At 40.5% G+C, this 26,712-nt stretch overlaps 1 protein-coding gene across 9 annotated transcripts in view; it reads right to left on the reverse strand.

The window, feature by feature from the left end:
- LOC126284265 (RIMS-binding protein 2-like) overlaps positions 1 to 26,712 on the reverse strand; it is a 1,431,128-nt gene that overhangs the window by 822,200 nt on the left and 582,216 nt on the right. For all 9 annotated transcript variants that reach the window (XM_049983077.1, XM_049983076.1, XM_049983073.1 and 6 more), the window contains exons 10-11: positions 24,160 to 24,304; positions 17,977 to 18,079 (exon numbers count right to left, since the gene is read on the reverse strand). In XM_049983077.1, coding sequence (XP_049839034.1) covers positions 17,977 to 18,079; positions 24,160 to 24,304 — 248 coding nt within the window. The remainder of the gene's footprint in view (positions 1 to 17,976; positions 18,080 to 24,159; positions 24,305 to 26,712) is intronic.

A 26,712-nucleotide genomic window follows, 5' to 3' on the forward strand; every position in this document is an offset into this window, starting at 1 on the left:
GGTGGCTACGATATTCCTCATTTCAGAGCATGACAATAGGTAGTCAAAACCCTGGCAGAGAGTGTGATTCAGTTGCTCCAGTCTTGGGTGGAACTGAGTTACAAGGCTGGATGGTGGGAATGTGGAAGGTGGCAGGTGACTGGAGAACCAAGGCATGGGAGATCTATTTCTGTACAAGGTTGGAAGGGTAACTATGGTCTGTGAAGGTCTCAGTGAGACCCTCAGTACACATACCTCGTCCTTGAAAACTATGTAAATCAGGATAAAACCTTCTGGCAACACCTCCTCTCCATCAGCAAAATTCTCCTGCTCTGAAATCTCAAACACTAACATCCCATCTCTAGCATTGAAACTCTCGCCCTCCAGGAACTAGAGGAGCATGCAAACAAGCCAACTCAAAAAATTCTCCAACCTGTTCACTTCCTACCTTGGAGTACCACTATCCACCATCTCTACAACACCCTCCATACCTCCCTCACAGACCCCCATAGCCAACAAATTCCACCTCGTAGAACTACCGCATTCACCACACCCACTGTAACACCCTTTGACCACCAAACAGAATCCAGAGCCTAAACAGACCTGAAACACAGTTGTGAACCTTTGCTCTTAAAAGCCTCAGTCTCACAGAAGTATCAGTCCTTTTGAAAGGCCTTACCTTTCGCCTGATTTCCAAATTCAGCCATGCTGGAGCTGAAAGACCTTATCTCTTTCTCCCAGTCTCTACAGTGGAAACAGTTTATTGCCACCCACCCTACCAATCAGACTCAACCCAAATCAAATGGTGAACCCTGCTTGACTCAGTTCACTTTTCCATCCAGCCATAACCTAACCCCATTGGCCCCAAATCACACCCTGTTAATATTTAAGGATTTCTTAATCTCAAATGTTGCCTCACCATCATTCTCCAAACCCCTCATCATGGAAGCTAACCTTATATCCCCAGAAATAACTGAAATCCATCACCTAAAACTGATCCTGACCTTATAATCCTACCTGCTGAAAAAGGTCCCACCACTGTGGTTTTGAACTGTCAGATCTGTCCACCTACAAACCCTCCCACAGTGACCCATTCTAGAAATCTAATAGAATCTCCAGTCACTCCTCAATCCTTACGTTCATCCTAGAATCTCTCCCTCAACTCTCTCTCCACTTGCCTTCACCATTTCCAACACTCGTACCTTGAACATTCTTCCTTAAGTCCATAAACCGAGCCACACAGGACACCCCTGTGTTATTGTGCCACCCCTGAGAGAATCTCTGCTCTCATAGTCCAACACCTTCATCCTGTAGCCTACCCTCCCATATAAAAGACACCACAAACTCTCCACAGTTTCCTTTTCATTCACCATAGGGTGTTCTGCTCATTGCTATTGATGACACCTCCCTCTGCACTAACATACCCCATGCTAATGACTTTGCTGTTATTAAAAACTAACTTTTCCATTGCCCAACTGACTCCTAAAATACAACTCCCTTGTTGGTCCAAATGATCAGCTATATACTCAGCAACAATTACTTCATCTTTGAAGGCTTCATGTACAAGGGTTGGGACTTAAATAGTGGCAACTATTTAGTCACAACCGAAACAAAAGAGTTACTTGTTTGCACCTGTTACTGGCCTTCAAAGTAGTCACCAGTGTTGTGTAGAACCCATTGCCAGTGAGGTGGAAGGCATAGTATACCATTAGCAGAGCTGGTTCTGTTGATGGTGCAGATGAAGCGGTCTAAAGTTGTGGTGATTCTCATGCAAGACTGTGATGGTGTTATCTTAATGCATTCCATTCCTCCATGGCAGACCGTCAATGCACAGTATTACTGTTCATTTTTCGAGCATCATCTGCGACCAGCTTTGCAAAACAAGTGGCAACGCTTTCTGCGCAACACACCCATCATTTTGCACAACAATGCGCAGGGGCATACAGCGCAAGCTCTGGCTGCCCTGTTCAGTCGATGGGACTTTGAAGTACTATACCATCCACCACACTCCACAGACTTAAGTCATTGGAACTTTTATTTGATTCTAAAGATGAAGAAACCACTTCGTGACATTCGCTTCAGAACTGTTCCAGAGATTTGACAGGCAGTACATGGTTCCATTCTCACAATCAACAGAAGAGGCTCTGCTAACGGTATACTACAACTTCCACATTGCTGGCAACAGGTACTACACAAAGCTGGTGACTATTCTCAAGGACAGTAACAGGTACAAGCGTCTAGCTCTTTTGTATTGGTTGTGAATAAATAGTTGCCACCCTCGTACAAACAAATCTGTCATACAGATATCAGCACCCACATGGCAACATCCTATACCAACCCATTCATTGACCATTTAAAGTAATACTGCCTAACAACTAAGGATCCTGAAGTTGTTGACATGTTCAGATTCATTTGATGACACTTTCGTGACTTGGACTGAGGATGAGGACAACCTATCCACATTCCTCCAGATTCTCAAAACCTTCTCCTCCATTTGCTTCAGTTGGGTGTCCTCAACCCAATAAACAACCTTATTCAACATTGATCTGACCTCAAGGTTGGCTATGTCAGTACCTCCATGATATCAAACCTACCAACCAACAGCAACAACTCCACTTTGGCAGCTCCCATCCATCCCATACCAAGGAGTTCCTTCCACACAGCCTAGCCACCTGAGGCTACTATATACAAAGTGATCAGCTGTCCCTCTCCAAAAACATCAACGGTCTCACTGGGGCCATCACAGAATGAAATCACTCTTCCAACTTTGTACAGAAATAGATCTCTTGTGCCTTGCCTCTCTAGTCACCTACCACATTCCCATGGTGAGATTGGAATAATAGAGAATTATTGTGAATGTTGTTTGATGAACCCTCTGCCAGGCTCTCATATCACACACTCTCCTTCTAACTCAGTAAAACCCAACACTGGAGCAACTGAATCACATTCTCTGGCAGGAATTTGACTACATCTCATTTTGCCCTGAAATGAGAATATCTACCCACTATCCTTCCCACCCTTCCCACAATGGTATTCTGCCACCTAATGAACCTACACTATATCCTTGTCCATCCATACTTCATTCCTGCTCCCAACTTCCGTGGCTCATATCACTGGAATAGATCTAGGTGAAAGACCTGTCCTTTGCATCCTCCCGCCACCACCTACTCCAGTCCAACCACACACATCACCTATCTCATGAGATACAGGGCTATCTGTGAAAGCAGTCATGTGACACACAAACTAAGTTGCAGGCACTGTGCTGCTTTTTATGTTAGCATGTCTGTCCACATGAATGGCCAACAAAAAACTGTGGCCAGTAGACAGCTGGACCACTCAGTTGCTGAACATGCTACCCTGCACAATGTACTTCATTTCAATGACTGCTTCACAGTCTACACCATTTGGATCTACATATGTATCCACATGGATATTCTACAAATCACATTTAAGTGCCTGGCAGAGGGTTCATCAAACAACATTCACAGTAAATCTCTATTATTCCAGTCTCATGCAGCACATGGAAAAAATGAATTCCTATATCTTTCCATGCAAGTTCTACTTTCCCTTACTTTATTACAAATATCATTTCTCCCTAATGAGGTCAGCATCATCGAAATATTTCCGTATTCAGAGGAGAAAGATGGTGACTGAAATTTCGTGACAAGATTCTGCTGCAGCGAAAAATTCCTTTGTTTTAATGGTGTCAATCCCAAATCCTGTATCACTTCAGTGATACTCTCTCCCCTACTTCAAGATAATACAAAATGTGCTGCCCTTCTTTGAACACTCTTGATGTACTCTTTCAGTCCCATCTGGTAAGGATCCCACACTGTGCAGCAGTATTCTAAAAGAGGATAGACAAGCATAGTGTAGGCAGTCTCTTTAGTAGATCTGTTACATTTGCTAAGTGTCCTATCAATAAAACACAGTTTCTGGTTAGCCTTCCACACAACATTTTCTATGTGTTCCTTCCAATTTAAGTTGTTTATAGTTGTAATTTCTAAGTATTTAGTTGAATTTATGGCCTTAAGATTTGACTGATTTATTATGTAACCATAGTTTAAGAGATTCCTTTCAGCTCTCATGTGGATGAGCTCACCTTTTCGTTATTTAGGGTCAACTGCCATCTTTTTTTTATTTATTTATTTATTTTTTTTTTTTTTTTTTTTTTTACCAAAGAGATGTATTTTCTAAATTGTTCTGCAATTTGTTTTGATCTACTGATGACTTTACTAGTCGATAAATGACAATATCATCTGCAAACAACCTAAGACAGGTCCTCAGATTGTCTCCTTAATCACGTATATATGTAAGGAACAGCAAAGGGACTGTAACACTACCTTCGGGAATGCCTGAAATCACTTCTGTATTACTTGATGACTCTCCATCAATTACTACGAACTGTCACCTCTCTGACAGGAAATCACTAATCCAGTCACATAACTGATACGATATTCCATAAGCATGCAATTTTACTAAAAGCCACTTACGTGGTACAGTGTTGAAAGCCTCCCGGAAATCTAGAAATACAGAATAAATTTGGAATCCCTTGTCAATACCACTTAACACTTCATGTGAGTAAAGAGCTAGTTGTGTTTCACAAGAATCAGGTTTCCTAAATCTGTGTTGACTGTGTGTCAACAGAGCGTTCTCTTAGAGGTAGTACATAATGTTTGAACACAATATATGTTCCAAACTCCCGCTGCATATTGACGTTAATGGTATGGGCCTGTAATTTAGTGCATTACTCCTACTACCTCCCTTGAGCATTGGTGTGACCTTTGCAGCTTTCCTGTCTTTGGGTGCGGATCTTTCGTCAAACAAACGGTTGTATATCATCTTTGGTGAAGGAATTTCAGAAGTCTGTGTTTAGTAACTCTGCTATGGCAGCAATGTCGTTGATAGTATTTTGATTGCTATCAAGCAGAGAAGGCATTGATTGTGTCTTGCTGCTAGCATGTTTCACATACAACCAGAATCTCCTTGGATTTTCTGCGAGGTTTCGAGACAAAGTTTCATTGCGGAAACAATTACAAATGTCTCACATTGAAGTCTGCTCTAAATTTCGAACTGCTATAAAAGATTGTCAAACTTTGAGATTTTGCATCTGTTTCAATTTGGTATGTTTTTTTGATTGTTTCAACAACAGTGTTCTGACCTGTTTTGTGTTCCATGGATGATTAGCTCTATTGTTTGTTAATTAATTGGTATAAACCTTTCAATTGCTCCAGACAGCAACTAGCAGCCCTGCCCTCTACCCACCAGTCCCTGCCTGCTATCAACACCAGATTTTCTGAATTGCAGAGGTGGGAACTCTCCCTGCAATATAACCTACATTCCTGTAACTCTATAATTCCTGTTCTTCACTACCCTACCCTCTTTCCTGTTCCCATTCCAACACCCCACAGTCTTCTATTCCATCAATGCCACCATTAGTCTTTTTTGCCTCCTCTACTTCTCACATTTTCCACACCCACCTTAGAGGAACTTCAGGGAAGGATTTATTATAGGAACTATTTATTTATCTAGTTGACAGTTTATTAATATCTGAAACACAGAAAAGTATTGTCCCTTATTAACAAAATCTGTACTACTGAGTTAGTGAAGTCTCACTTTGGCAGGGAGGAACTGAAGTTCTTAGAACATCTGATAGGAATACATGGATGTAAACCAGATCTGGAAAGAATAAGATTGTCTGGAACCTCAGAACACAAAACAATTATGTTTGTTCCTAAGGCTAGACAGTATTTGTCATCAATACATGCAGAGTCAGGCAATGAATGATCTTCACCTGTTATCATTACTAAAATAAAATCTAGATGGGTGTGGGATGAAGGAGAGGAGAAGCTCTTGAGAATATTAAAAAAGGACTCACGAAAGCACTGAAACTGAATCACCCTGTGATGTATGATCCATTTAAGTTAGCAGCAGATGGTTCAGAGTATGGTGCAGTGGCAGAATTATTTCAGGGCAAATGAAATCTGGAAGTTGGTGAACATAAGACTATCACTTTCAAAACTAGAAGCCTTAACAAACATGAGTTACACAGCTACATTTACATCTTCACAGATACTTTACAAACCACCGTATGGTGCATGGCACTACTTGTCATTTCCCCTCCTGTTCCACTCACAAGTAGAGCTGGGGAAAAAACGACTGTCTGTATTCCTCCACATGAGACGCAGTTACTTGTATCTTATCTTGGTGGTCCTTATTCGTGATGTACAATGGCAGCATTAGAATCGTTTGGCAGTCAGCTTCAAATGTTGGTTCTCTAAATTTTCTCAATAGTGTTTTTCGAAAAGAACATCACCTTCCCTCCAGGGATTCCCATTTGAGTTCTCCAATCATCTTCATAAAACTTACGTGTTGTTCAAAGCTACAGGTAACAAGTCTAGCAGCCCCCTCTGAATTGCTTTGATGTCTTCCTTCAGTATTACCTGGTATGGATCCCAAACACTTGAGCAGTAATCAAGAATACGTCGCATGAGTATCCTATGGTCTCCTCTACAGGTGAACCACTCTTTCCCAAAATTCTCCCAGTAAACCAAAGTCCACCACATGCCTTCCCTATCACAGTTTCTCCATGCTTGTTCCACCCCTTATCGCTTTGCAATGTTGTGCCCAGATATTTAAATGACTTGGCTGTCTAAAGTTGGCTACCAGTAATAGTGTATCCAAACATTACAGGTTTGTTCTCTCTACTCACCTGCATTACCTTACATTTTTCTACATTTAGGACCAGCTACCATTCCTCACACCAACTGGAAATTTTGTATAACTCTTATTGTATTTTCCTACAGTCACTCAACTTCGACACCTAACCATTCATTATGGCAGCATCAGCAAACAACCACAGATTGCTGCTCACCTTGTCCGCCAAATCATTTATGTATCTAGGGAAGAACAGTGATCATATCACACTTTCCTGGGGAATTCCTGATGAAGTCCTTGTCTCTGATGAATACTCACCATCGAGGACAACATAATGTGTTTAAGAAGTCTTTGAGCCATTCACATATCTGTGAACTTATTCTGTAGGCCTGTACTGTAGCAATGGGTGACCATGTCAAGTACTTTCTGTAATTTAGAAATATAGAATCTGCCTGTTAACCTTCATCTATAGTTCTCAATATATCATGTGAGAAAAGGGCAAGCCAAGTTTTGCATGAGTGATGCTTTCTAGAACCATGCAGATTCTTCGACATAAGCTGATTAGCCTCAAGAAAGTTTATTATATTCAAACTGAGAATATGTTCAAGGATTCTGCAGTGAACAGCAGTAAGGGATATTGGTCTGTAGTTGTACCAGAATCCTCGTGCACTGATGGGGAGCACCAAAGATGACCTCGGTTTGAGGATGGCCGGCGTGTACCAGATTCCGTGTCAATGTGACAAGTCGTATATTGGTCAGATGATGCGTACTGTCGAGGATCGATGCTGTGAGCACCAGAGGCACACTTGACTGATGTATCCAAGCAAGTCGGCGGTCGCTGAACATTGTTTGTCGGAAAATCACGCTATGGGGTATGAACGCATGAGGATTCTGGTACAGACCTCGAGATACTGGGGCAGCATTGTTAGAGAGGCCATCAAAATTCACACCAATGATGACCTCATAAACCATCACTGTGGCTATAATCTTAGCAAGGCTTGGGAATCAGCGATTGGGTTAATCAAGAGTAAATCCAGCAAAAGTATAGTAGTGATGACCACAGCAGACAGAGCCATCATTCTGACGTCATCTCAGATGCCATCGCAATCTGTTCCACTGCGCAACCGTGGCGCAGGGCGCGGACAGCAGAGGGAGCATGCCACGGGCAGAGGATATTTAAATCGGCTGCCGCTGCGACTGAACCCAGGTCCCTCTGAGCAGCCATAGCAAATGGATCTCCGCCCTGGCACGTTCACAGGAGCTCAGTCCGTCAGTTCACCTGATGATGGTGACATGTATGATCGCCAAAATATTGTGCCCGTTGGACACTGTAGACCGGCAGTACACCCGTGGATATTTTGATTATATACATATGGTTCTTAGTATTCAAACATTGTGAACAACCACTGACTTACTTTATTCAGGTCACATTGTGGTAATTACAAACTGTTTTCACAGGTGGAGACCAAAGATACAAGATAACACACATAAGAAGTATTGACAAAGACAGTTATTTTCTTTCTTTTTTTAATGGGGACAAGATGACCTAGGAGATCTTTTATAACATGCAAAGATGCACATATTAGTAACATCGATTGAATGATGGGTAAAAGAGGATTACTAACAAACAGATGTTTTGTAGAAGTTGACAAACTAACATGTACGCAAAAATGAAGTAGCATGGAACATGAACTGAACTGAGACTACTGAGACTAAAAATGCGGAAGTATTCTCAGCAGAAAGTGAGAAGCTTGTGTGTGTGTGTGTGTGTGTGTGTGTGTGTGTGTGTGTGTGTGTGTGTGTGTGTGTGTGTGTGTGTTTCAGGAAGTGAAGGAGGGAGTACACTCCAATGCTACTATTTTTACTATTTTTCTGTAGCTGTTTCCTGTCCACCTGCTCTCCATCAGAGCGTACTGTCACTGCTTCAGTGGTCCAAAAAAATAAACATAATAATGTGAACAATAAAGAAACCAGGGCTGAATAGCCTTTGACAACATGTGTACATGTAGGACTATTATGAAATATGCAGGAAATATCTGTTTGAAATAGGCGAGTAAAGTCATTAGGATATGGACAAACTTCGTCATTGAAAGTTACAAAAATAAGAGTCCTAAGCAGGGCATACAAGTTTAAATTTTTAAGATTTGGGTCACCATATTTTTTGTAGGGAGGTTCTGGACAGCAACAAGACAGAAAAATTCTGAGACATGATATTTTAATCCTTGGTCAGGTAGATCCAAGAAAGGAATGACCTGTAGTGTTTTTTATATGCAGAGGTAAGGATAGGAACACCTGTGTCACAAGGATGATAAGGTGTGTAAGCAGTATCTGCCAGTAGGATAAGGTGGGTACAGTTCTCACAAAGGTAGGAAGTATTCTCCAAAGTAGTCAAAAGCAAATAGACGTACCTGGGCAATTAAAGAGTCTTTGAATTTTCATTTCCTTACTTGTGGCTTACAGCAATTCTGAGATTTGAAGTCATGGAAAGTAGCACAGATTTAAAAACAGCATAAAGCTAATTGCCTTTGATCAAAATAATGAATTAATGATCAAGCCTGGTCAAGCATAACAATTGTCTCACAGGTTTATTTTATGCTATGAAACTCTTAACAATGTAATTATAAAGTAGTAGGATGGTTACAGTAGTTAAGAAAATAAGAGAGGATAGAGAAATGAACTTAGTAAAAATACATTTGATCTTTTAATTATGTAAGCACAAACACATGCAGGAGACATAACGAAAATGAAAATGAAACTATTGTTAAACCTAGTAATCACAAGCTTAAGATGACTGACTTAAGATGTAAGATAATACATGTTCTGCTGTGTGGAAAAATGACAGTGCATTCAGTCTTACAAGATGACAATTTTAGTAACAATGATAATTTCTCAAAAGTTGAAGATCATAAAAACACTGTAATTAGGTAAGTACATTATTTTACATGACCTCTTTCATCTTAGTGTACAGATCTGTGGTTTAAAAGACTGCTCCATATCTTCTTCACAATCGGAGGAACAATGTTCACGTAAAATCATTATTTAGGTACTTAGCATATATAGTGTTTTTACTGTGTGGATGTTGGGTTTGTCAATGTTCACAGTTGAAGCCCGTGTGTGAGCCCATAACATCACCAAGGCACAATACTGATTGAGCGCCTCCAGCTGTTGTGAAGAGGTTGCCTGTGCTTTGGTGTTGTGGCTTGGTGATGTTTCAGAAGGCAGAGAACAAGAAGAGCTGCCTCCAAGACAAAAGCCAGAAACAGTTGAAAGAAGCAAAGGAGGAATGTCATTCTCTTTTGTTCTATAACAAAATTCACTTCAGATATGATGAACTGAGTAATACGAGATCTGTCACCTAACATTGTAAATGTTAAATATGAGAACAATCAAATACAGAAGATGTTCTTAAAAAGGCAGGTCCATCATATCATTGTGAGCTGGCATACACATGAGCTCTCTTACAGGCCTTGACCCTCTACAGATAGCAAAGAAGTGCCCCGGTGCAATTAATGGCACATCACAGCAGTTCAACTTCATCAAAGAGAAGGAGACCACAAATCCTCAATAATGTCAACAAAACAAATCATTACTGAATTTATTGGTTCAGTTACAATCCATCTTATCTGTCTTTTCTTCTGTATTGAAATTGGTAGGAATGGGAGGATTAGTAAGGATATTTCAATCCTCATTGCCTTATTAATGGAGTATCAAAGCATGTGGATTTTTCCCTGTTCAGTAACACCCTCCCCCCCCCCCCCCCCCCTCCGCCCCCCAAATAAATTATAAATAAATATTTTTCTGTTTAAATGTTTCCACAGATATTAACTCAGAGCTTAGACAATTTTACTTTATTATACAATATATTCATTTAGTTAATTAGAAGCCACTGGTGTAATTAATTTACCTAGAAACTGTGCTCATTACAAATACTAGAGATTTCAAGCTTCATTACCACTGTTAATACGAAAATACATACCTAGTTACTAATTTTCAGATAAGGTAGATCAAAAGTACATACAGATACTGCAAGTGAAGCGTTTAGTTAGCTAATGCCTGAAACATAAGTGTATGTTTTGTAGTCATTTCGTTTCAGAGTAATTCTAATCAATTCTAATAGTAATTCTAATTCAGATTCATTGATGAAATCTTTGCAATTTGGATCGAGTGTGGGGACACCCTATCCACATTTCTCCAGAACCTCAACAGCTTCTCCCACATTTGTTTCACCTGGTCCTACTCAACCCAACAAGCCACCATCCTACATGTTGACTTCCACCTCAAAGATGGCTACATCAGTACCTCTGTCCATATCAAACCTACTAACCACCAGCAATACTTCCACTTTGACACCTGCCACCTGTTCCATACCAGGAAGTCCCTTCCATACAGCTTAGCCACCCAGAGCCATCACACTCTTCAGTGACGAGTGGTCCCTCTCGACATATACAGAAGGTCTTACTAAAGCCTTCACAGACCAGAATTACCCACCCAACCTTGTACAAAAACAAATCTCCCTGCCTTATCTTTCCTCTCTCCCACCTACTATAAAAGTCCCACCATGTGGCCATAGAAGAACATTCCCCTTGTAACTCAGTAGCTTTTGTTTTTGTATAAGGTTGGGAGGGTAATTCTGGTCTGTGAAGGCTTTAGTAAGAATCTCCCTGTCTTATCTTTCCACTCCCCCACCTACTACAAACGTCCCACCATGCGGCCCCTGAGGAACATTCCCCTTGTAACTCAGTACCACCCAGGACTGGAGCAACTGAATTACATTCTCTACCAGGGCTTCAACTACCTCTCATCACGCTCTGAAATGAGAAATGTACTGCCCACTGTCCTTCCCACCTCTCACACAGTGGTATTCTGCCATCCACCAAGCCTACACAATATACTCATCCATCCCTACACAAACTCATCTCCCAACTCCTTACATGATGGCTCATACTCCTGTAATATACCTAGATACAAGACCTGTCCCATGCATCTTCCCACCACCAACTACCCCAGTCATGTCACATACATCACGTATTCCATCAATGGCAGAGCTACCTGTGAAACAAATTATGTGACCTACAAGCTTTCTGTCCACATGAACAGCCACAGACAAACTGTGGCCAAGAAACAAGTGGACCACCCTGTTGCTGAACATGCTGCCAAACATGACATACTTCATTTCAGTCACTGCTTCACAGCCTGTGCCTTATGGATCCTTCTCACCAACACCAGCTATTCTGAATTGTGCACGTGAGAACTTTTCCTGCAATACATAATACCTTTATTATTCATTATCCTCACCCATCCAGCCCCTTCCCTGTTCGCATACCAGCACCAGACCACCCACATTGCACCATCATACCCAGTCTTTTTACGTCTCTCCTTTTCCACTACTCACCTTCCCCACCTCTTGCTTGTTGTCTGCCTAACCCATAGCACTTCACTGTCCTCCATCCCTACCCTACTATCCCCCTCCCCCCTGCCCATCCCAGCCTCCTCCTTACCCCCAACCAGTCACCACTCCCATCATCCACTGCTGCTTCTGCTAGCAGTGTGGCCTCAGATTTCCTCAGACTACAGTCATGTGCAAGTGAATTGCATTTGTGTGTGTGTGATCTATTTTTGACAAAGGCTTTACTGGCCAATAGCATTATTTGTGACGATCTTTTTGTTGTGCCTATCTGTGACTCAGCACCTTCGCTATATGGTGAGTAGCAACTTTTCTTTTCATTATATTCTTACATTACATCCTGGATTTTCCATTGTTTGATTTTTGTCAAATCAAAAACAATGTTACTGAAATAGAATGCTATATTTTGGCAAACCAGCACAATTTAGCAGCAATTATTGATGTACATAAAAGTTCACATTCAGAAGAATCTCTCTTCACTGTTCAGTTAATCACAAGTGTAAATCTTTAATTGTAATTTGTGAAAAGATAGAAACAACAACAGCTGAATGTTTTGCTAATTATTGTGATATTATAAAAGGAACCATTTCAGTCAGTCTGTGAAGTATGTAATGTGGGCAAGATCTGTGCCCAAAATTATTACACAGTGTATCACTGACAGGTGTGCACAAATTACAACTTGTGTAGTGCCCCGAAGTTCATCTAAATTCTGTGTCCAAGAGTCTATTTCCTATGATTGACTGTAGACTTCTAATTAACTTCCTGAAATGTGTCAATCTTCTATAGATGCCTTCTGCTTAATGTGACAATGGGATTGCACTGTGAAGTGTGCTATTTCCAAATTATACATACTGTGCACATCGTTTTCAGTCTGGTTTGATTGTAATATTTCAAGAATAATGATTTAAGACTGTGTTAATTATATGTCTGCCACATGTAAACTTCATTATCAGGTTACTGCACTCTAACAATCTCAATAAAGAACATCAGTCAAATGCAATAGGTGGCTAGTTGTTTACCTGCGCAGGAATTAATAGTGAATGAGAATTGGTCTGGTCATAAACTGTAGGCTATTTAACAGCAAAGTACAATTAAAGTATTTGGAGTGAAAACTTGATGTGGATCACATCATTTAAAATAGCCTACTTTAGACAATCACTTTTCAGCCAGATTTGACAGATGCACAGCAACCAGAGGCATATTATCACAAGTACATACGGCTATGCTTCATTGGCTCTGTCACTCACTATGTTACATGTCTTCAATTTCTTGCCACATGAATGGTACTTGCCATATAAACATTCAAAGTAAATATACTCATGGCATCAGTAACATCTAATGAACACATTCTTCATCCAGCTACATTGTCCATTATAAAGATTTATCATGTAACACACCAGGTTTGGATTTAAACATATTTCTTTTTTGGGGATTAATTTTAATGCATATCAAGCATTTGATAGCATCACCTGAAAAATCAGTGCTGGAACTTGATATGAATTATGCATGAATTGTTGTTGCATTAACACTGTTGAGTACTTCCTCCTGAGATGCCAGAAGAAAATTGCACTTTTTAAACCTCTACATAAAATTCTGTACCACCTCACAGTAAACAAGCATTGTGTGGTCAGCTAGCTGTGATCCATCATGACAAATTAGCAGCAGTGTTATTTGGAATTTTTTTAACACAACAAAGCGTAAAATTTTAGTTCTTTACTACTCAAAGTCATTTGAGAAATTTATTGGCCTACCTTGTTATTATTTCTCCTGATTAACGCTTATTATTCCTACCAATTTCTATAAAGAAAAAATGTAAGTGGAAACAAAACAGCAGTATGCGTTTGAGATTTGAAAACAGGTTCTCTGCATGCAATCCAGGTGCCTTGGTCACTACACCACAGGCACTTTTCACTTCCATTGAACAATATTTACCTTATGGCTATATAAGCCACAGTTGTAACAGTTTCTGTCCTCAGTTACTAGGAAAACAGGCATTTGCAGACCACATATATGGTGATGAAAAATGCTCAACTTTCAATTATGTATTAACCTGTCAATTTTGAGTCAACTGTGCATCATGAACCTTGGAGTAGTTTCCTCAAAACAAGAGGGATGTTGAGCCAAAGTATCACAAGAGTCTTTCATTTTACGTTGTACATAAGTGATCTGCCAAATATAAGTTGAATCAGTTGGCCATGTCTGGGGCCTTCTCCTTGTGGGTTCATTGTGCCTGACATCATCATCATCAGCCAATTCAATCATTAAATTATGTGTCCTCTTTGAGTTATGGATTCAGGTAGGCTTTCAGCTGTTCTCTCCATGTGAAATGGTCTTGGTTCTCTGCCAGGTGCTACCAGTGATCTTCTGGTTATCTTTGTCCCATCTGTCTGGTGGTCTTCCTCTAGACCTCCAATGCTCTCTCGGACTCCACTCCAGTACTAGCTTCGTCCATCTGCTGTCTTTTCTTTTCGTGATGTGGTCAGTCCACTGCCATTTCTAGGAGCCTACTTTCTCTTAGATGTCCTTTACCTTCGTTACAGACCAAATGTCATCTGCCCTTTTCCTATCCTTTCTTGTATAGCCCACCATTGATCTTCCCATGGCTTTCTGTGCTGTCGTAAGTTTCCCTTTTCTAATGAGTTCAATGTCCATGTCTTGCAACTATACATCAGCACAGGAAGAAATCGTTGATCAAATACTGTTTTATTCAGATTTACTTGCATTTTTTATCTGAATACTGTTGAATTCCTCCCAAATGCTTGCCAGCCAAGCTTGATGCACTGATAGATTTCTGGCCTTACATCTCCCTTCATTTTTATAATCTGGCCAAGGTAGATATATTCACTGACCTCTTCTAATGGACTGTTCTTGACTTTCACATCTATAGCTTGAACATTACTTTTGTTTTGGAAAGGTTCATGTTCAAGCCAACCAAATGACATTCTGATGCAAGATCTGTAACTAAGTTTTGGAGCTCTGCAAAGTCATTGGCCAGTAAGGCAATATCATCAGCAAATCTCAAGTTGGTAAGCTCGTATGGTGTATTCACTGAATTTCTGTATGTCAGTTTTCATTTCTCTTTGCACTGCCTTACATAATTCAGAACATGCTACCATGTCATGATTGGTTTGGGTTTTCATTTCTCTCCTCTGTTGTAAAAGGTTTTCAGTTTTGGCACTGAATTTCTTCGGTTGTTTATTCTTTTGGCAATAGGCCACCAACTTCTCGTGCACTTGAAACAATCATTTCCACCAAATCTCCATCTTTAGTTACATGGAACTTGGTTTGGAGGACTTCTTGGAATTTCAAAGAATGTTCTTACAGGTTTTTGAGGTTGATTACACTTCTCTTCCCTTTTGTAAGTTTATTCCTTTCATCTCTTACATTGAGTCAACCCTTGTTCTCACTGCCAGTGTTGAACTGATTTAGCAGAGATATGTCTTTCACAATCTGTGGAATGTTTGACAGAATAAAGTCTATCTCATTTTTGACACTGACATTTGGGCTCTACCACGACCATTTTCAGTCAGGGTGCTTTTTAAAAAATGTATTTATGATGGACACATTGGTGTACTCAGTGAACTGGACTAATCTCTCATCTCTAATGTTTCAGTCATCAATCCCATAGTTGCCCACAACTGTGTCACCTTGTTTCTTGGTGCCAACATTTTCATTAAAATGGCCTCACATGTCTACCCAGATATATTACTGCCTGTTAACGAGTACTCTGTATTGTAACATTGTGTGATTGCCTTATCATTTTAAATCATTCACTAATCAAGTAATCGCTAGGCAACAGGTACAGTTAGCAAATAATGTTGCGAGAATGTAAAAGGTGAGTGACCTCTGATGTAACTTGTTTATTGTCGAAGTGCCGTCAGAGATGCAGTGAGTTATTGACTTTGAAAACCGCGGCTCGAAAAACGGACAGAAGAAGAACACTTTTACACATTTATTTTATGTACGAGATATTCTCGATGAACAGTTACTCATTCTTCTCTTGTCTCTTGTAACTTGTGTCGGACGCGCATGTCTTGCCGCCGTATTATTATCGTTAAAAATAATATTATTTTAGTGTAAAGTAAAAGTGGAATACTAAGAGTGCAATACTGCATAGCAGTAGATTTATTGTGCAATGTGTATGTGAAAATTTCAAAGGAATTATTTTTATTATGAGAAGAGAAGTGCCAGTCTAAACGGCATCCATGTTAAATCTTTCATTGCAGTGTAAGTTGATCTATTAATTTCCATAAATTCTGATTTAAATGGAATTGGTGTATGGACTATTTATTTAATATAGAATCTATGTCTCACTCCTTCATGAAGTTATTTAATTTCTTTATGTTTCTGCCAAATAGAGAGTTCACAGTCACGAATTCTTTCGTCGAAATCGGACGGAAGTTGTATGCGGCGAAATATTTTCTCCGCACCATATTCTACTGGTAAATGCATGATAAACTATGGTCCCTTAGGAAATTAATGTTGAGATATCCAAAAATAATTATATTTTGAATAGGCATTTACTCTCCTCTGCAATGCAACTTCCGACTGATCAGACAATCCAACAAGAAACAGCAGCACACAGTCAGTGTTCGCAAATATATTTCCACCGCTGATTATAGCTATATGTTACAGCACAAAATTAAACATACTGTTATAATTAGCGACTACGAACAGGGACATTTATAACTGTATGTTTATGTATACACATTACGTAAACATATCGTTATAGTATGCAGCATGTCTGTACATTGGAAGTTGGCAAGGTGAGCTGGGTAGGAGTCTGTTGTTCATGCAGTTGTTGCTGGTTTTTTTTAAGACTTTGAAGGTGTGTTTTGTTTTCTTTACCAATGGTCACATCTAGGAAGTTGAAGCTACCCTTGTTTTCATATCCAACCGTAAATTTTATACTTCTGCCTTGTTTACTGTGTGCACTAAGTATGTTATTAGAAATATAAAGCAAATAATGTTATCCCATGAGGTTGATTTCATGGCAACCGAATTCCTCAAAGTCTACACACTGAAATACATTGATTTTTTTGTAATATATCTTCCACATATTTGATTTAAAAACAGTCTTGACTGCAATTTATCCTTTTATTAACATCATGTTTTGCCTTCATGGGGCCCCTTCAGTTTATCTTTCCTTTTTCAACATTTTAAAAACCATAAAATGGCTCTGTGCTAGATGGAAGCATGACTCAAACCAGATTAACCCACACAGGTCTTAATAAAGTGGCACCAGCAGGCCAGAATGGTGAAATGGTAGGACCACGCTAACAAAGAAGTATACACATTTAAACATAATATGCACAGATACTGCTGCAAATTCGCAATAGGAGTGTCAATCAAGCACACTGGCAAGCAATGGATTTTCATGCCTTTACTGATGAAACTCTGAGTCCTGCATTCATAAATGTTAAAATGTGTGTGTGTGTGGTGTGTGTGTGTGTGTGTGTGTGTGTGTGTGTGTGTGTGTGTGTGAGCGCGCGCGTGTGCATGCAAGAGAGGGAGAGGGAGGGAGGGGGGGGGGAGGAGTTACTGAGATTCTTAGACAGTTAAACAAATTGTGCTGGTAAAATTTGATAATATTTCAATGTATCACCAGAATGTCATCTTCATTTGCTCAAAATCATGAAATTACTGTCAAGATACTGCAAAGTTTTAGCAATACTGTGCAGCACAGTCCCACTAAATCTCAGCAACATCAATAAATTAGTCTCAAACATACGTAAAGATAAAATTCTCAGTGAAATTAAAACATATTTATAGGCCCATTAGGGATTATGTGAAAAGAAGCATTAAATTATAAACATATACATTAATAAAATATTGTCTTCCAGACTGATGAGAATATTTTTCAAAAAAACTAAATATTCTCACATTTTGACACTATTTTGTAGATTTTTAAAAAGATAATGTTAACAACTTTGTACCTCATCCATAGTACCCCAAACCAGCAAGTAATCTCCTGCATTGACTGGCAACTCAGCTTCAGGATTTTCATTTGGAGATTGTTGAAATGGATCATATGAGTACCTGAAACCAGAAAATAGGGAGAATTAACACCTAGGCTGCTTTTAAAATTAAGCACTAAAATCAGGTTCACTTATGCATATTGAGAATGAAATAGCAGATAGTGTAACACAGTAGAATGTTGCAATAATATTGGTATCTCAAGTATGATAAAATAGATTAGGTAAAGCTACACATATCTACTTTCATTAGTTCAATATTATTTTTAGTATCTGATACCTCTTGTCTTTCTTAGTTACCTTCTCTGGAATACACAAGGATCATTCGAAAAGAAATGCACAACATTTTTGTTTCAAAAATCCAACTTTCATTCTATGTCTTTCTATTCATGGAGGTGATAAAAGCTTTCGTCTTGTTTGTGTTCAAGTTTAATTCAACCAATTTCTGCAAATTGCACTGTTGTAGCAATCCATCAGCACTCCAACAGCAAGGTGCTGTTACAGAGTTCCTGTGTTGTGGGAATGAGACAACACAAATATTTACAAGAGATTGAAGAAGGTGTAAGGATATTAAGCTGTTGGTCAAAGTGCAGTTAGTCTTTGGGCAGGTAGATTATCTGGTGTAAGTGGGTATGTCAATACCTCGTACCCTCAGCACAGTGGTAGGCCAAGCACTGCAAAGACTCCTGACAATGTGCACCGTATTCACAATCTGATTTTCGTTGACAATACTTAACAATGAATGAACTATCAATATGAGTGGGAACAGGAGAAGTGAGTGTGTGCAGAATAAGGAGACAGTTGAAGTTGAAAGAGGTTTGTGCCAGGCAGTTTCCAAAAATGGTGACAAATGATCACAAAAAAACACAATATGAAAAGGAATTTTTGAAGAGTATAATGAGTTATGGAGAGGACCTCTTTGCAAGAATTGTCACAGGAGATGAAACCTGTTTGCACCACTCTGACCTGGAGAAGAAAGACAGGTAATGGAAGAGCATCATGCAAATTTGTCAAAGAGGAAGAAAGTCACAACTGTGTCTTCAGCAGGAAATGTGATGGCTTCCATGGCTTTTGATTCAGAAGGACTGTTGCCTGAGGATATCATGTCACACAGAACCATTAATGGTTCTGATGCTTAGGTGACACTCTGAAAAAAATCATATTTGAATGTGTCATGCTCAACATCAACAGCAAAAACACAATGTTTTGCTATTGCATGATAATATGTGGTCACATAATTAATTAAACAAATACCAACTTCAAAAAGCCTGGATGGACAACAGTGAAGTACCCACTCTACATCCCTTGTTTGGCAGCATATGATTACCACCTCTTCAGCAAACTGAAGGAATCCCTTCATACAACTAGATTTGAAGGTTATGACTCTATTGTGAAGGCTGCTAAACAGTGGCTTTTATGTGCTGTGTCTGACTCCTACCATGCAGGTCTTAGTTCCACAGTGGCATAAATCAGTTGAAAGAAACAGATAGGATGTGGAAAAATGACATTTTGAATTTCAAGAATATCAAAGACACGGAAGATAAATTGGACTCTGAGAAAATCATTGTGAGGTATGATCTTCGTATACTTCGAGAATGTGGTATAAGCTGCAGTACAGGTAAACAATGTGAAACAGCTGTTAGAGACTGCAATAATTATTGAAGTTAATTGTTAATGCATTTTCCGACAGCTGCTGGACTCTCTTAATATGTACACTGACTTGTTCGAAGAGATTTCAGGATAGCAGCAGGTAGTCGTTAACTTCATTACATATTCCAACTGGACACCTACCAGTCATTTTCAGGTGAGCCATCAAAGACTGATGAAGACATTCCCCCCTCCATCATATAAATCACACTGATAGTACTGCCGCACATGCGTCAGAGTCATGGTGACAGAAGGACCACGCTGCCCAGTGCTGAAGACTGATAAAGGTAACTGAACTGTTCTGTTACCTCGTGGTTTCTATTTGGAGAAGATGTATGGTCTACTTAGTGATACTACATATAGCAAGACTGATCACAAGCCTACAGCACCTGTGCAACAGAAGATGTGTACACTCCTGAATTCTTCCTCATTACCTCCAGAGACCATCAAGCAGTTAAGACCACATGGCAGAGTACCACTCAGATTTATGGTCTTCCTAAAGTGCACAAAGAAAGTCTTTCTTTACAGCCTATAGTGAGTAATATTGAAATCCCCAGATATGGTTTAGCCAAATAACTTGCTTTCTTGGTGAGACCATTGGTTGGCAAATCTCCACATCATGTACATAACTCTGCCGATTTTAACAACAGAATGGGGGCTCTCCACCTAAGTAGTTTGGATCTTCTAGTAAGTTTTGATGTAGTGTCTCTTTTTACAAAGGTACCTCTTGTTGAGTCCTTTTCGCTAATTGGTAAACATTGTCACTCAGACATCACTGCTTTGTTTCAACCTATTTTATGTTTACCAAAGAATATTTTGAATAGACTGACGGTGTCGCCATGGGCAGCCCATTGTCTCTCCTATTGTCTAACTTTTTCATTGAGGATTTTGAGGAAAGAGCACTCAAATCAGTGGTTTCTAAACCAACTGTTTTTTGGAAATATGTGGATGATACTTTTGAAGTGGGCCCCATGGAGAAGATAAGTTAATGGAGTTCTTACATCATCTTAACTCCATTCATGAGAACATTCAGTTTACCATGGAATTAGAGAAAGATGGATGTCTCCCATTCCAGGACATTTTGGTTAGATGGAAGAGTGATGGCTTTGTGGGACATTATGTTTACCAAAACCCCACTCACACTGAAGTGTACTTGCACTCCTCGAGTTGCCATCACCCATTCCAAACCAAGAGTGTTCTTAAAACCCTTGCAAACAGAGCCCATACAGTGTAGGATGCAGTTGGTTTGCCTAAAGAGCTTGCACATTTGTTCAGAGACAATGGATATACGACCCAGCAAATTAACAGGGCATTCCCAGCTAAAACTAAGAACCAGGAAGTGGATAAGAGAGAACATGCCAGCAAAGTCCCTAGCTTTTCTTCCCTTCATTGGAAATATTTCCTGCAAATTAGTAAGAATTCTTCATAATTTTCAGGGGAAAATGATTTTTCACCCATCATCTAAGATTTTAGACTTGCTGGGATCAGTGAAAGATAATTTGTTATTGCAGAAGGAGAGAATTTACTAAATATCTTGCCAGTGTGGTATGGCCTATATAGGACAAATGACAAGCACAGTGAGGAACATTATACAGAACATAAACTTTGTACTCACCTTCTGAAACCGAGCAACTCCGCACTTGCAGAACATTGAATCTCCAACAGACATTCAATGGAGTATGACAAAACATAAATTTTGCACATATCAACACCTTTTTGGGACTCCATTATAAAAGAATCCATTGAAGGCAGCTAACAGCTGGATAATACGTGGAATCCCATCATCTCCAAGATTTGCTACATATGAAAATGTCACAATACTCTAATAACCGCAGCAAGTGGCAACACCATAGACAGCTGATCCTTGCAGTTCCACTAGTGAGGGTACTGCCAACTGGTTCTGTGGTCCTTCTGTCACCGTAACTCTGACACAAGTGGCAATATTATCAGCACACTAGACACTGCGGAGCAGAGAATGTCTTCATCAGTCTTTGACAGCTCACCTGAAGATGACTAGCACGTGTGCAGTTGAAATATCATGGAATGAAGTTTATGAAAACTGGCTGCACTCCTGAAATCTCTTCGAATATTTAATTCACTGGGAAAATTTTAAATTTCCCATACACTGAGTTGTTACAAATCTCTAAGTACCTGAATGCTCCCCTTCATGACGGCATCAATGGGGCAAGATTATTAAATAATGGCTCTCCATATCCAGAAGATACTGCTTACACAAAAATTCAAGGAGAAATACATACTGTATTCTCTACTAATGATTATTTTTGCCATATAACATGTCCAGTTCAGACAAGAAGAGAGTAGAAGCTTTCAGAATGTGATGATGCTCCACAAGAATGCTGAAAATCAGATCGAATAAGTAATGAAGACATACTGAGGAAAATAAACTGTGGTACAACTTGACAAAAAGAAGGGATCGAATGACAGATCACTTGGTGAAGCATCACGTAACTGTCAATTTGGTAATGAAAGCAGTCTTGGGGTAAAAGTTGTAGAGAGAGATCAAAGCTTCAGTATCATAAAGCAGCTGAAAATGGATGTAGGCTGCAGTAGTTACGCAGAGATGAAGGTGTTTGCACATTTAACGCTTCCATTTTTCAGCAGGATGATCGTATCTGATTAGCACAATATTTCATCAATATACCTCACCAAAGTCATCAGGTGTTTTGACATACTGAGCTATAGTGAGAGCTTCTCCTTCATTTATATCTGCCCCCTGCCCCAATGACTTACTCCCCGTCGACAGGCAATTGGTTCTGTCATGCTATCCATACCAAATTCCACAACCCCAATCATTCACAAATAGTTTAAGAGTGTCTGATGTCTCCTCTGCCAATGGAGCATGGACAGAAGATATGCTACCTTCATTTTTCTGGTTGCATACTCTGTTCACAAAATGCAGATGCCATGGCTCTTTCAATAATTTGAACATGAAGTCCCATGGCTTGCTCAGTTTGTAGCCAGCATCCCTACTGTTCAGGTTTGTCCCCACCTTGAATTCAATTGGCTCCTGGATGATGCTGTCCCAAAACCTGGGAGTCTGCACAAGTATTTTCATCTCACAATACTTCAAGGCGTGCTTATATTTCACACAGTGTTCAGGCACTGCAGATTTACCAAGTCGTCAGAGCCTAGTGTAATATTGTTGTTCCACACATTGAACTTCCAGCATTCAAATAGTTTGACCAGTGTAATGCATACCACACTCACAGTGGATGTTGTAGATAGATGCCTGCCTTTTATAAGCCTAAGTTGTAAAAATACTACACACTGGGTAGTGGCTACTTGTCTGGGAGTAACTGCGCATGCTACACATTCATCACCAAGTTTCTTTAGAATTCTGCTGATATTCACAGAGGTGGTCCCTGGATAGAGTACACATGCTAAAGCCTTTGGTTTGTCCTCTTCTATTTCTTCTTTTTGCTTGGAAGTGCATATTAGATTTGGGCTGTGGGGTAGCTGTTTTTGTGGAAGACGCCCAGAAAATGCTGAAGTTCAGAGGCCAAGCTCTCTTTGTCTGATAGGATGTATACCCTGTACCTCAAGGTCTTTAAAACACCACTCTTCTGAGCAGAATTGTGGCAGGTATCGACTTGGAGGTACTGGTCAGGCTATATCTGCCACTATCCTCCGAAAAGGAGTGGAGCTAAAGACCTTGATCCACAGGGCACATACCCAATCAGACAAATCAAGTTTGGCACCTGAACTTCAGTATCCATGACATGTCTTCCACAAAAATTGTTACACCTTGGCACAAATCATATGTGAACTGTCTCAATGAATTTCCTGTGAACAAACAGACAGCAGCATTTTACTGGCACTGCAATTTCACTGTCTGCCCACTTTTAACACTGCTGGAGGTGGTAAAAAATCAACTGCTGCTTTTAAAATAACTGAACAACTGCAAACAGGTTTAGTATTTTGAGGGTTATGTACAAACTTAATTTAGTCTATAAACAGTTCGTCTATGTTCTATAAGTTTTGATGAGTGAGTTTGTAAGCAGCACAATATGACATATATGGCCATTTCTTTTGATTGCATTGACTTAGAAGCTCTAACTTCTTACACTGCCAAGGGACTGAAAACTGCAAAAAGTCACAGCAAACTATGGATCAGAAAAAAATGTGACTCCCAGAAAGCATTCTGAGGAGAGCCATAAAGATGTAGAAATTGTCGTAAACAATAACACACAACACCATAACACATACTTCCAAGAAAAGAGATATAATAATATTTCCTCCACATATCCTAAGTTAAATGGTCCTCATGGAGGTGGAATAAGAAAAAAAAATTCTGAATCATATTTTCACTTAACTAGACTTGTCACAAAACACATAGAGGCATACTATACAGACACAATTATCACAAAGGAAAGCTACAATGACTCTACAGGCAGCTGTTTTTTAAAGTAATAATGTCTGACTGTTCTTTTCAAGTTAATAAAAAATGTAACTTAGGAAGCTACATTTTCACTGTACCTTGCAATGTATACATAACAGCGACCTTTACCAGGAATGTCCAACATGTCAACAACTTTGCTGTCTGTAATCATTTGTTGTTCAGTTCCTGGAAATGTAGAATACACTCCAGGTGGAAGATTCCCATTTAGGTAACCACCTCTACCTGTAACAATTAATCACTGTAAAAGTTAAATACAGTCACTTTTATTTAGTACCTAAATATTCCAGATGAAATTGAAAATAATTTATCATATGATGGACAATTTTGAATTTCAAAACAATTCTGAATGTAGACGAACAAATCTAATGGCTCTGAACATGTTGGGAATATGACTAAATCCATGGGGTTGCTGGAGAGAGCTATTAAATAGAGAATGTTGGGGAATTTTTCTGAGTAATTTTTATCCATACAAATATAGGCTATCAAATAATACACTCCTGGAAATTGAAATAAGAACACCGTGAATTCATTGTCCCAGGAAGGGGAAACGTTATTGACACATTCCTGGGGTCAGATACATCACATGATCACACTGACAGAACCACAGGCACATAGACACAAGCAACAGAGAATGCACAATGTCGTCACTAGTACAGTGTATATCCACCTTTTGCAGCAATGCAGGCTGCTATTCTCCCATGGAGACGATTGTAGAGATGCTGGATGTAGTCCTGTGGAACGGCTTGCCATGCCATTTCCACCTGGCGCCTCAGTTGGACCAGCGTTCATGCTGGACGTGCAGACCGCGTGAGACGACGCTTCATCCAGTCCCAAACATGCTCAATGGGGGACAGATCCGGAGATCTTGCTGGCCAGGGTAGTTGACTTACACCTTCTAGAGCACGTTGGGTGGCACGGGATACATGCGGACGTGCATTGTCCTGTTGGAACAGCAAGTTCCCTTGCCGGTCTGGGAATGGTAGAACGATGGGTTCGATGACGGTTTGGATGTACCGTGCACTATTCAGCGTCCCCTCGACGATCACCAGATCACATTGACACTGGTGTGTCAGACCCACCATACTTGCTCCGGACACTGCGAGAGGGCTGTACAAGCAAGGATCACACGCACAGCACAGCGGACACACCAGGAACCGCGGTGTTGGCTGTCGAATGGCGCTAGCTGCGCAGCATTTGTGCACCACTGCCGTCAGTGTCAGCCAGTTTGCCGTGGCATACGGAGCTCCATCGCAGTCTTTTAACACTGGTAGCATGCCGCGACAGCGTGGACGTGAACCGTATGTGCAGTTGACGGACTTTGGGTGAGGACGTATAGTGGGCATGCGGGAGGCCGGGTGGACGTACCGCCAAATTGCTCAACAAATGAGGCGTGAGGTCTCCACAGTACATCGATGTTGTTGCCAGTGGTCGGCGGAAGGTGCACGTGCCCGTCGATCTGGGACCGGACCGCAGCGACGCACGGATGCACGCCAAGACTGTAGGATCCTACGCAGTGCCGTAGGGGACCGCACCGCCACTTCCCAGCAAATTAAGGACACTGTTGCTCCTGGGGTATCGGCAAGGACCATTCGCAACCGTCTCCATGAAGCTGGGTTAGGGTCCCGCACACCTTTAGGCCGTCTTCCGCTCACGCCCCAACATCGTGCAGCCCGCCTCCAGTGGTGTCGCGACATGCGTGAATGGAGGGACGAATGGAGACGTGTCGTCTACAGCGATGAGAGTTGCTTCTGCCTTGGTGCCAATGATGGTCGTATGCGTGTTTGGCGCCGTGCAGGTGAGCGCCACAATCAGGAATGCATACGACCGAGGCACACAGGACCAACACCCAGCATCATGGTGCGGGGAGCGATCTCCTACACTGGCCGTACACCTCTGGTGATCGTCGAGGGGACACTGAATAGTGCACGGTACATCCAAACCGTCATCGAACCCATCGTTCTACCATTCCTAGACCGGCAAGGGAACTTGCTGTTCCAACAGGACAATGCACGTCCGCATGTATCCCGTGCCACCCAACGTGCTCTAGAAGGTGTAAGTCAACTACACTGGCCAGCAAATCTCCAGATCTGTCCCCCATTGAGCATGTTTGGGACTGGATGAAGCGTCGTCTCACGCGGTCTGCACGTCCAGCACGAACGCTGGTCCAACTGAGGCGCCAGGTGGAAATGGCATGACAAGCCGTTCCACAGGACTACATCCAGCATCTCTATGATTGTCTGCATGGGAAAATAGCAGCCTGCATTGCTGCGAAAGGTGGATATACACTGTACTAGTGCCGACATTGTGCATGCTCTGTTGCCTGTGTCTATGTGCCTGTGGTTCTGTCAGTGTGATCATGTGATGTATCTGACCCCAGGAATGTGTCAATAAAGTTTCCCCTTCCTGGGACAATGAATTCATGGTGTTCTTATCTCAATTTTCAGGAGTGTATTTAGAAAAATTTGAGTATTTTTTATGAGTTTGTGTGATTACAGTTTAATTTTCCTAATAATCGAAATGAGTGGCGAGCTAGTTATGAAATAAGAATGTTATTTAAAATCAGAGCTTTTCAAAACAGTCAATATGGCTTTAATAAAATTAATGAAAAAAAAAGTTATCACATTTTAAAG

Source organism: Schistocerca gregaria, chromosome 8 (assembly GCF_023897955.1).
Source record: "Schistocerca gregaria isolate iqSchGreg1 chromosome 8, iqSchGreg1.2, whole genome shotgun sequence".
Lineage (NCBI taxonomy): Eukaryota > Metazoa > Arthropoda > Insecta > Orthoptera > Acrididae > Schistocerca > Schistocerca gregaria.